Genomic DNA, 12812 nt, shown 5'->3' with positions numbered 1-12812 from the left:
ATCTCTTGGGTTTTCTAGGTATAGGATCATATCATCAGCAAATAGGGATAGTTTGACTTCTTCCTTACCAATATGGATGCCTTTGATTTCCCTTAGGAGTGAGGATTTAAATAAGTGCTATCAAAAACAGAAAATGTGTTGTAGGGCTTGAGAAAGTTTCTGTGGCATAAGTAGAATCTGGGATGAACCAAAGAGAATGGATAGGATTTTGACAGGTGGGAAGAGGAGTGGTATTCTAGAATGAAAAATCCATGAAACAAAAGTACTAATTTGGAGAATTTTGGAAATGTATTGGAAACTGCGAATAATTCCATTTTGTTGAAGCAAATTGAATTTCTTGTGAATGAAGCTATGATTTGAAGTTCTTTGACTGTCAAGGTGAAGAATTTATGCATAAATTGTGGAGGGGTACTTTTGAAGTTTTTGAGCCAGGGGAATGATTTGAGGAGTTGAAGTATACTTAATAAGTTACCTGGCAGCCATGTTAGCGTAGGCTGAAGCAAGAAGAGATAAGGGACAGGTAGATTAGTTTTGAGATTGGTTATAGTGGTATAAATAAAAAATAACAAGAGCCTACAACAACCAAAATATTCTAGCTATTCCTAAAGTCTATAATCAAAAGTAATGTCATGTCTCTTAAAAGACTATATAAAAACAAAACAAAATCTATGGCTATCAAGTCAATTCTGACTCATAGCAACCCTGTAGGACAGAGTAGAACTGCCCTATTGGATTTCCAAGGTTATAAAAATTATAGCCTACAGGACTGAGCAGTGTTCCATTCTGTTGTACATAGGGTCTCTATGAGTCGGAATTCACTTAAACTACCTAACAATAACAATAAATCTTTATGGAAGCAAAAAAAAAATCTTTATGGAAGCAGACTGCCTCATCTTTTTCCTGTGGAATAGCTAATGGGTTCAAACCATTGACATTTTGGTTAACAGTCAAATGCTTTAACCACTACACCACTATAACTATTTAGAAGACTTATGTAGGTATCTTAAACTTAAAATAGTGGTTGATTTTGGAATTTACTCATTGCCTTCATTTGCCTGATTTTAACCATTTCTTTTCCCTTGCTAATTGATGTCAAATTCAGACATCTGTTCTTACTGCAGCCTATATCAATAGGGATGGGAGATAATAAATAATTTTTAGCAATGTATTTATTATAAAAATTCTGTGTCATGAAAATTAAGAATGTCCTATGGCATTTACTGTAATAATATTTGACTTCTAAATAAATGGACCTTTCTTATTTTTTTCAAGTATCCCAGCTTTAAAGAAAGATCTTTTTCCACAGTTTTAACTTCCTTTAAAACAAACATCTTTATTTGTAACCTGTATCTCTTTGTTCGCTGCCCCTTCCAACTTGTAGAGCCAATTAATAGAACCAGTTAATATAGTGTTCTGGGTCAGCATCAAAAGAAATTAATTATTATGTACCAGGTGCTACTAAAGAGACTTTTATATATCAAAACCAATCCTTCATGAACTAGATCATATTGATTAACATACCACACAAAAAAGACATTAGTGCATAAGTGGGTTACAAAGTATTTGTGTATATTTGACTAACATTACTTTTTAAACTCAATTTCAGCAATAGAAGTGTTTTACATATTCCCTTTTCTTTGTCATCAGTATTTCCTGGAGGCGACTTATTTTCCCACAAAGAGAAGTTATGATACTTAACGTCTAAACAAGTTGGGAGATGTTTTACTTTATGCTAGCATCAGTTTTATTTGGAGGAGGAGTCTATATGCCCAAGTCCGTTTTCTTTCAACATGTTATGTCCTAATCATTAAGACGTGAATGTAGTTCATAGAAGATCCTTGGTGGTGCAGTGGTTAAGTACTTGGCTGCTAACCAAAAGGTCACCAGTTCAAACCCACTAGATGCTCCATGAGATAAAGATGTGGCAGTCTGACTTCCTAAAGATTGTAGCCTTTGAAACATGGATATACAGGTGGATAGATGGCTGGACAGGCCCAACTAGTAGGTATGTCAGTACAGGGGGGAGTTGTACCCAAGACCATGTATAGGATTGGCAGACAACAAGTGTATTGGTATGTTCTGTAAGAATTTCCAGGTATATAGCAGAGCTGACAAGGGGCAAGGTTGTAGTCCCTTCTTGGCCACAACCAGCTGCCCAGAGGGAGCAAGTAGTTGGAACTGTGGGCTCAGGACCATAGTTGCAGGGGACATAAAGCTCAATTGGAATAACGTACTACACAAAACATTGTTCCGTATCCGACTTTGGCAGGTAGCAAGTAGGATCTTAAAAGCTTGCCAAGTGGCCATCTGGATGCAGTGATGGGTCTCTCCTTGTCCAGAGCAAAGAAGAATGAAGAAAACCAAAGATTTGTGGAAACAATTAGTCCAAGTGACTGGTACACCACGTGATCCTCAGCCTATACGACTGTGAGACCAGAAGAACTAGATGGTGCCCGACTACCATTGTCAACCACTCAGAAGAGGATCTATGTAGGAGATCCTGGATAGAGTGGGAGAACAATGTGGAATAAAACTCAAAATCACTTAAAAAAAAAAAAAAGGGATCAGGTTTGCTGGTCTGATAGAGCTTGATGGAACCACTGAGACTGTGGCCCCTAGCTGCCCTTCAAGTCTGGAATAGAACCCACTCCTGTGGCATCCAGCCAAACAAAAGACAGGCATATGAGCTGAACATTTACATTAGGTAGATACGCTCCTTGGAGAGATCAATCACAGGAGAATAGAAGGGCTGTGTATGCATAGGGAGACAGCTCAGGGGGCAGGAGTACATGGAGGGAAGGACACAGGGAAGAGGTAACTATGGAAAGGAAGTGGAAGGAGAGCTGTTGCATTGTGGCAAATTGTAGTCAATGTCATGAGACAAAGGGTATGTGAGCTGCTGTATGGAAAGTGAATTTGCTCTGTAAACTTTCACCCAAATCACAATTTAAAAAAGTAAAGCCCCCTCTCCCCCCCCAAAAAAAAAGATTACAGCCTTTGAAATCCTATGGTATACTTCTGCTCTGTTCTGTAGGGTCGCTATGAGTTGGAATCAGCTCAAGAGCACTAGGTCTGGTAGTTTGTAGCCAAATGTTAAAGCTCAGCCTGTTTTCTGTATAGTATCTAAGGAGTATCTGCACATCATTACCTGGCCAACTCAAGACCTACAAATGTTATCCATGATTATTCATTTCAGGCTTATCTCAGTAGGAAATGTATCTTCAGATATCCTTGAGATGGTTAATACTTATTTCTGTATCAACTGGACAAATTTTTAAAAATCCATAGCCTTGGAACAGTGTTTGTTGTGATTAAAACTTTAACCTTGATCCCATTAATTTTAGAAATATACCCAAAAACTTGTTTACATATGAGAAGTAGTGGTCTAAAGCTAAGACAGCTTAACTGCATAGGTCACATAGACCTTAATCTGTCTTAGAAACTCTCTTAAAGTCTGACCAAAGAGGAGAAAAATGTGGCCTGTGTAGGTTGAGGAGCCTAGTGTACTCACTCTGAGGCCTGGCTGCACAATTCATAGCTGTGCTTCTCACTTTTTTCCCCACTAAGTTCTCATTTGCTGGCTTATTTTCTCTCCAGTTATGGCTTACCTTTTTATAGACAAATTATCCTTTAAAATAATCCCCAGTCTGAGGAGAATAAATTTGAAACTCTTTTGAGAGACTTTGCAAATGTGTGTCTTTATTAGTGTTTCAGGACAATAGATTCTTAAGATTAATTAGAAGAAATTTGCTGTGAACAAATTTGGCTGTGGTTTCTAAAAGTTAAATGATGCACTCTTTACATACATATACATCTTCCATCTACCCTTTTTGAATAGTGCCCACAGCGATGTTGCTGTACCAAGACCTCTGATTTTCTAAGAAATTTGCTCTTTCTACAATTACTCGGGAAAAGGAAAGCAATTTTCTTTTAATGTTCTGATTCTCAGTACCATTTCTAACACTGTCAACCTGCTTATTGGAGTTCTTTAAAGGATGTAAGAGGGATGTTAGTGGAAGGCTTGAAGCTGGACCCTGCTGCTTTAAGAGAATAAATTTTGATTCCTTTCCTTTTTTCTTAAAGTTAAGAATCTTAAGCATAATAGCCATGAGTCTCTCAGAGTAGATATTCTGGGAAAGGTTTTGTTCTGCACAATGGTTATCCTGGGAGCTAAAGTTAAAAACAGATTGTAAATGCTTTAGTGCTGCTGAGCTGGTTTGTAACCCTAGAATAATAACTGCCATCACTGTGGCTGTCCAGGCAGCAGGATCAGGGCTGGTGGGTAAATTATTAAAAATGCGTATGAGGGATTTCATGTTCTGTGAGAACAGAGATCTTTGAGATGTTTCTGGGTTCCATAATTACCATTTGATTTGTGCTTATTCTTAACTATTTTGCTATTACATTGCCCAAGTTTTTACCTCAGAATAAACTTTTAGATTAAAGGAGTTTCATGTAAATCTATAATCGTGATAAACTATTTTCTTGTAATTTTTCTTTGTTTTATTGCTTATTAATACAGAGTTTTGTTTGTTTTTCACTTGAAATATATTTTATATCAATGAAGTAGTCCTTAACTAAGACATTGTGTTATTTGGATAGAAGTAAACTTGTCCGCATTATCTGTTTGGAGCAGACTCACTAATTCAATTCTTACTGAGAGTCTAGATAAAGAGTAAAAATAACTTTTTTCTTTCTTTAGCTCCCTCCTTGGGCCTGTGGATTCATAATAGATACAAACTCAGACCCAAAGAACTGCCCCTTTCAGCTTTGCTCTCCAATACGTCCCCCAAAATACTACACATACAAGTTTGCAGAAGGCAAACTCTTTGAGGAAACTGGGCATGAAGACCCAATCACAAAGACTAGCCGTGTTTTACGACTTGAAGCCAAAAGTAAGGTAAGTCTTTGTAATCTCCACTTTTCAATACACGTTTGCTGAAAACATACTGTTTGCCAGATGCTGTGCAATGTATTTCATATACCACAGTAAGACTACATTAATTTTTTTAAGTTTTTTCAAACCTTAATATATACTTATTTTAACATACATTAGAGGATTTATAAGTAGCACATCAAGACCTTAATTCCACATGTTGCTTATATTTGAATAAAAATTTTATTTAAAAAAATATTAAATAGTCAAAATTGACATGCAAAGGACAAAAATTGTGATGATAGCAAGCAACTGACTAAAGTAAATTAGACTAATTCCTGTCCTCATGGAGTTTAAATTGAACAAGGAAGGTGACAGCTGTTGTAAGTAATTACTAACATACTGAGTGCTGCAAAGGAAGAGGTGACAAGTACAATGGAGCATATGGCAAAGGGACCTTTCTAGTCTGGAGAATCAGGGAGGCTTCTCTGGGGAAATGATATCTCAGGTAAGATCTTTGGAATAATTAAGGATTAAGTTAGAAGAGGGTCATGGGGTTATTATTTTGTATAGAGGCTCTGAACTGGGGGGAAATGCATTCAAGAAGTGTAAAGAAGTCTTATATGGCCAACGTGTAGAGTAAGAGAGATTTGGAGGGTGCATGGGAGAAGTAGAAAAGAAAGTAACAACAAATACCTGTATTCCAAGTATACCCAATATACACAATCAACTGTGTATGTAAATTGTGGCCTAGTATTTAAGGAATTTTCCAACATTAGCATATTATATATGATATAATTTCATGTGTACTGACAATTTCCACACAGGCTGTTTTCCCCTTATGAATTTTTTTTTAATTCATTGATTTTCTCCAAATGTCTTTGAACAAATGGCAATGTTATTTTAATATTACAAAAGCAATACATGCTTGTTAGAACCAGTGCAAAAATAAAGACATGTATAAAGTTTAAGAGACTACTTTTCAGTCCCTTTGTGTACCCCTAGAAATAATTGTTATTGACCATTTAATGTATCACCTGCCAGATTTTGTTTTGTCAATAAGTATTTATACTTTTAGGTTTTGGTTTTACAAACATGGGATTATAACAGTCTATCCAAATGTTGTAACTATTTTATCCCAAATGGAAAGAATAGTGAAGCTAAGTTACTGGAGATTCAAAGGGAGAAACATTAGGGGAGGAGGAGAGAAAACAGTTGCCATGGAGTCAACTCTAATTCATGGTGACACCATATGGTTAAAGAACTGTGCTCCATAGGGTTTTCAATGGCTGATTTTTCAGAAGTAAATTGCCAGGCCTTTCTTTTGAGGAATTTCGGGATTGACTTGAACTTCCAACCTTTTTCAGTTGGCAGCTGTGGTAGTTAAGTTTGTGTGTCAACTTGGCTCAGCCTGATTGAGTGCTGGATATAGTATTCCCCATGATGAGACTGGTAATCAACTCCATGGTGGAATCTACTGTGAGCAGCTGAGTAGCTGTCTTAGGGATGTGGTCTGCTTCCTGTATATAAGTAGAAGCCTTAGGGAACGGTCTCTAGCTTATGGCACACTTGAACCCTGCAGGTAGCTGTATCATTTTTTGGCACCCTGCCATGCTCTGCCAACCTTGAGATTTTCAGTGGACTTGAGTTAATGGCCTGCTGTGTGGTTTGGTAACATCAAGACTGTGCCTTATTACTTGTCAACGTAGGGCTTGTCAGTCTCAGTGGCCAGCAGCTATCTGAGTGAAGAAAAGCCTCTAGCATCAGTGGGCCAGGAGCAGGAGGCAGAGCTGAAGCCCAAGGTTGAGGGGCTTTCACCTGGCCCCTAGAGCCTGGCACTTTGAACTCAGACTTAAAGCCTCCAGACTATAAGAGAATAAACTCCTATTTGTTTAAACATCCCATTTGTGGTATATTCTTGTCAGAGGAGCACTAGGTAACCAGAATAGCAGCCAAGTACATTAACTCTTTGTTCTACCCAGGAACTGCTACATGGAAGCTGCTGTAACTTTCCATAGGCCTTTTGCACTGCTGATGAACTTAGGGTTTCAGCTTATCACAGAACTTTATGCCATTTTTACCTCTTCTATTTCACAAGTTCTCAACTAGCAAGTTTTTCTGTAACTGTGTATTAGAATTTGGGGAGGAAGTGGGTAAATGAAAAGTCTTAAGATATTTTATAGAAATTAATTTACATCAAATTTTATGAGTGAAGCTATACTGAGAAGTGAAAACTAAGTTATACTGTCATAAGTTGAGTATTATGAAAAATAATGAAAGGAAGATTTTATTCTTATTTGATAACAGTCCATTGTTTCTGTTGCCCAAAAGTGAACTTCCAAAATAGGAATGAAAATAGTAGGATTTGGTTACATTATTTTCCTTATATAAAACTCGTTGTTGTTGTTATGGGCCGTCGAGTTGGGCCGTCGAGTCGGACCCAACTCACAGCGACCCCTCCTTGGGTTTCCGAGGCACTATCACTACGGAAGTAGATTGCCCCATCTTCCTTCCAAGGAGTGGCTGATGGGTTTGAACCGCCAGCCTTCTGGTTAGCAGTCAACTGATGCCCCCAAAATAATGTAAACTGGTGCTGTTTCATTCATTTCTTTTAGCAGAGAGAGAACCAAGTTCTCCATCCTTTTTATGTGAGAGAAAGATCAGGAATAGTTCAGAGTATCTGGATTTTGTATTCTTATGATGCCTGGTTTCAGTCCATTGGGATTAATGTGTTGGAGCTACATTAGGGAATAGTTACATGCCCTAAAAATAATTTAAGTGTAATTAAATAATTTACTTAAACCAATTTTAAACCTTTTAAAACTAATGTTAAATAGGTTTTGGAGAGAATGTGCGTGGATGTCACAAGGGCATTAAGAAGTTTCAGGTTCTAACTTAGAGTTGAAAATCTCAACTAAAGAGGACAGAAATTGAGCTAAGACTTCTTTAGTCAGCATATTTATAAATAACCAAAGATGAGAAATGACAGTTTTTAGCCCAAGGTATAGGAAGAATGCTCTACTAGAAAATTTTTGAATTTGGTTGTTATTTTGGCATGTTGTAAAAGAAAAAAATTACAGTAATAGTGGGTAGTGAAGAACTCTCTAAAATCACTTTACTGCCATGAAAAGCTGCATTTAATAAAATGTTTTCAAGCCAGAGTCTTGCCGCTCTTTTCTAGTTGGTAATCTAAACCGGAAAAAAAAACCAAACTCACTGCCACTGGGTCAATACCAAGTCACAGCAACCCCCATTGGGTTTCCGAGGCCATAAATCTTTACAGAAGTAAATTGCCCCATCTTCCTTTAGCTAGTTAATCTAGGTCAGCAAAACAGCTAAAAACAAGGACCATATAACATTTGTAGTGACCATACTCTTTTGTCTTAACTGAACTTTGTATTCAACATCTATAAGTGGAAGAGAAAGGAGAGGGAAGAGTGTATTTCATTGTATTTAAATTCGGGATAGTACTGTTTTTAAAGACTCTTTATGTGTGTAGTAATTCTTCATTTCCAGGATGGAAAATTAGTGCCAATGACCGTTTTCCACAAAACGGATTCTGAGGACTTGCAGAAGAAACCTCTCCTGGTACATGTATATGGAGCTTATGGAATGGATTTGAAAATGAATTTCAGACCTGAAAGGCGGGTGTTGGTTGATGATGGATGGATATTAGCATATTGCCATGTTCGGTAAGTCAGCACCTGGCATTGTGGCAGATGTCCAGAATAACAATATATCAGAGAGCAAAATCTTATTTTCTCATTTGTATTGTTAAATTTATATATATTAGACCTGTGCTGGTGGTGACTAGTTGATCCAAAAAGCAAAAGGATATATATCATTACTAGAGTTTTTAAAAAATGCATCGGTCTCTGTATTTATTTATGTTATCAACATTATTATTTCCATTTAACTCTCCCAAGTTCAGGTGTTATTAAAATAGAGTCTTAATCTAGTCTTTTTTCCAGTCTAACTTCCATTCTGTTTGAGGCTTCCAAGATACAAATTTGAAGTCCCTAGTTAAAATTCTTTACCACCTCCCAATCTTCACAATAAAGTCCCAAATTCCTAATATCGTATTTAACATCCTTGTGATCTGGCTTAGCTCTGTTGTGGCATCTGTCATCACTCCCCCAAAACATGTCCAGCCATACACATCCAGCCTTGCTGCCTCCTTTCACATGGCATGCTCTTTCACCCCTGTGCCCTTGTACATACATGCTATGTCTTCTTCTTTGTCATGTTGCCTTCCTCTCCTTGCTCTTCTGATACTCATATTCCTCCCTCAAGATCAAGGTTAGGAATCATCTCCCCTTTAAGCATTCATAGTCCTGACTAGTGTACATGCCCCTACCTTGACAGCTGGACGTTCCTTCCTCTGCTTTGATAATGCCGTAAACATACTCCTATTATCCCAGTGACCACATTACTTAGTAACTCTTTCTTGGCTTTTTTCCCCTCAAAATTATCTTCTCCAGGGCAGGAGAATCTTGTTCATTTTTATTTTTAATTACAATGTCAGGTCAGTAGTAGACGTGCACTCAAAACCATTTTTGTTAAATCAATTTTTGATCAGCTATGTGTATCAGGGATTGGCAGACATTTTCTGTAAAGAGCAAGATAGTAAACATTGTATGTTTTCAGGCTATATATGGTCTCTATCATAAATTGTTAAATTGTTGGTGTTGGGGGTGTGTGTGTGTGTGTGTGTGTGTTTTCCTCCCAACCTATAAAAATATAAAAAACATTCTTAGTTTGAGAATCAGGCCTCCAGATGGATTTAGCCCATAAGCTGTCATTTTTTAACCCTGATTTGCATCAGTAACATATACATTTTTCCCCCCACTAAAACATTTTTGCCCTTTAATTTCAGAGGTGGTGGTGAGTTAGGCCTCCAGTGGCATGCTGATGGCCGTCTAACTAAAAAACTCAATGGCCTTGCTGACTTAGAGGCTTGCATTAAGACGCTTCATGACCAAGGCTTTTCTCAGCCAAGTCTAACAACCCTGACTGCTTTCAGTGCTGGAGGGGTGCTTGTGGGAGCATTGTGTAATTCTGAGCCAGAGCTCCTGAGAGCTGTGACTTTGGAGGTGAGTACACTCTGATTCTACTGCTTATATAGGGAGAAGCCTGAAGCCGTAGGCTACTCTAACAAAAAAATGTTCTCTTAGGATTTTAACCTGGCATAGGAGACTAACAAAGCTTTTTAAAATTTTGAACACAGCTGTACTCTAGGGGATCTTCTAAATTTAGGTAATCCAGCTCTTTAGTTTTCACTTTTTCTTCTCTGGCATTTTTCTTTATTAATATTTTTAAATTTCTACTGAAAGATATTAAGGATTATCCCCACTGATAACTTCTTACTTGTAAGAACCTTTAGCATTGGTAGGAAAGAGACAAAGTATGGCTCACAGTTCCAGGAATCAGGTCAGTGCACTGTGACTGTGGAGTGCACGGAATCCTCTGCTCTTGGTCAGTTTCACAGTCTCCTGACCACCAACACTTCAGGCTGGATTTGGGGCTCTCTATTTTTAGGTTCTCCACTCTTCATGGTCTTTTGGGGTAGTTTCCTATACTTTAACCGAAATACCTTTTTTTAAAAAAAACACCTTAAAGTCTTTTCTAGATGTACAAAGTTATGGCATTAGATTACGGCACTGATTTCATCTCCACCATTCTCCTACTTCCTGGTTAGATGCTATAGGAACTAATGACTGAGATGGGAAAGAGTAAATTATCTTCAGGCTTTTTATTCTGAGGGAGAAGGTTATAGACTGAGCTTTTATTAAGTAAACAAGTTTTGCATAATCCTAATCCTGTAAATCTATTAAAAAGAAATAGAAATTGTAAGTATGGAGAGAAAAAATCCTTATGCACAAAGATAATAACAATAGCAGGATTATAAATAATCAATAGAAAAAATAATGAAACTAACCTTTGACTTTTAGAAATTACACTTCAGGAATTTCAGCCAAAGGAAATTAGTCAGAAATAAATGTGCAAGGGTGTTTATTATATGCCACTTTGCTTATAATAGTGAAGAATTGGAGATATTCTAAATGTCCAATAATATGGGACTCATTTATCAGAGCTCTTAATTATATGCACCAAACACCAACTCTGTCTAACTTAAGAAGAAAAGGGATTTGTTGGGTAGTGGAGAACAGTTAAGCACTTAACTACTAGCCAAAAGGTTCAGGCCCACTCAGAGGCACCTCACAAGACAATCCTGGCAGTCTGCTTCCAAAAAGTTGAAGGCTTGAAAACCCAATGGAGCAGTTCTATTTGCACACATGGGGTAGCCATGAGTTGGAATTGACAATAACTAAGGAGCTCTGGTAGCACAGTGTCAAGGCACTTGACTGCTAACCAGAAGGCTGATGGTTCAAACCCACCAGCTACTCCTCGGAAGGAAGATGGGGCAATCTACTTCTGTAGTGATACTGCCTCAGAAACCCAAGGAGGGGTCACTGTGAGTCGGGTCCGACTCAACAGCACATAACAACAACAACAACATTAGGTAAGAATAGGTGTAAAACCAAGCTTACAAGATGCACAGCCAGAAACATATGCATAAAACTGGCCCAGTGAAGTGCCACCACAGGGCATAAGACCTCCCATACTGCCACTGCTACTTCTGGCAACAATAGCTGCAGCATTGTTGCCAGAATAAATTCTCTGTAGTCCCTATTTCTTTGAATCACTAACTTCCCAATTAAAGTTTAGAGCCTACATATTTGATTGGCAGACCTGCACCCTGTGTCTGAGCTCTAGGGAAAGCTGGGAGAGGCAGTGTCTGCCTCTACAATGAGAGTCAAGCTCTGTCTCAATTAGGTTGAGGACTTTGGAAATGAAAAAGAAATTGAGATGCTAAGCAACCAAAACAGTGACAAATACCACTAGGTTAATGTTAATATGAAGGAAAACTGAAGAGCATGTTAATAGGAATGTAAGGCTATTTGAAAGAGCAACTTTAATTAATTTTTATTTAACACTAGTTATGGACTACTATGCCCAAAGCAGCAGGGCAGGAGAGCGGGAGAAAGGGGATTAAAAGGCCCAGGAACTGGGACAAAGGAGGAGTCAGCCGCAGGCACCCAGATAAGGGTGGTAGGAGACGTTTCCAACAGGGAGACAAACTTGTCTGTCGGTTTGTCCTACCATGGATGTTGATGGGAGTTTTGAGGCTGAGCCACTGGTGTTTCAAACCCAACAGAATGCATATGATACACAGGTATCAGCCCAGCATACAGACTGAGACAGACTAGGAAGAAGGAAAAGGCCGTCCACTTCTCAAAGAACCGGCCAGGGAAAACCTTATGAATATCAAAGAAACACTGTCTGATACATTACCACGCAACTTTATGAATAGTCCAGTTAGGTTAGAAGGCTCTCAAAATAGGACTAGGAAAGAGCTGCATCATCAGAATAAACCCAGCCTTACTCATATAGATAAGGTAAAGCTATCGAGACCTCTATTTGCTGATGTGGCACCACTCAAACTGAAGAGAAACAGCTGCAGACATCCATTAATCATCAGAACATGGAATGTACAAACTATGAATTTAGGAAAATTGGAAGTTGTCAAAAATGAAATGAAATGCATAAAGATTGATATCCTTGGCATTAATGAGCTGAAATGGACTGGTTTTGGCCATTTTGAATCAGACAACCATATGATCTACTATGCCGGGAATGACAGTTTGAAGAGGAATGGCGTGGCATTCATCATCAAAAGGATGTTTCAAGATCTGTCCTGAAGTACAGTGTTGTCAGTGATAGGATAATATCCATATGCCTACAAGGAAGACCTCTTAATACAGCTATTATTCAAATTTATACCCCAACCACCAAAGCTAAAGATGAGGAAATTAAAGACTTTTATCAACTTCGGCAGTCTGAAATTGACCAAACATGCAATCAGGATGTGTTA

At 38.0% G+C, this 12812-nt stretch overlaps 1 protein-coding gene across 1 annotated transcript in view; it reads left to right on the top strand.

Annotated features, from left to right (window-relative positions):
- Positions 1–12812, top strand: part of PREPL (prolyl endopeptidase like) — a 44170-nt gene that overhangs the window by 25239 nt on the left and 6119 nt on the right. Inside the window, exons 8-10 of the mRNA XM_007944386.2 lie at positions 4703–4900; positions 8393–8568; positions 9753–9969. Coding sequence (XP_007942577.1) covers positions 4703–4900; positions 8393–8568; positions 9753–9969 — 591 coding nt within the window. The remainder of the gene's footprint in view (positions 1–4702; positions 4901–8392; positions 8569–9752; positions 9970–12812) is intronic.

The sequence above is a fragment of the Orycteropus afer genome, unplaced genomic scaffold (genome assembly GCF_000298275.1).
Source record: "Orycteropus afer afer isolate SDZICR_OR568_19922 unplaced genomic scaffold, OryAfe1.0 scaffold00124, whole genome shotgun sequence".
NCBI classification, from domain to species: Eukaryota; Metazoa; Chordata; class Mammalia; order Tubulidentata; family Orycteropodidae; genus Orycteropus; species Orycteropus afer.
The sequence above is the reverse complement of the archived record's forward strand: the minus strand, read 5'-3'. Positions and strand labels throughout refer to the sequence as shown.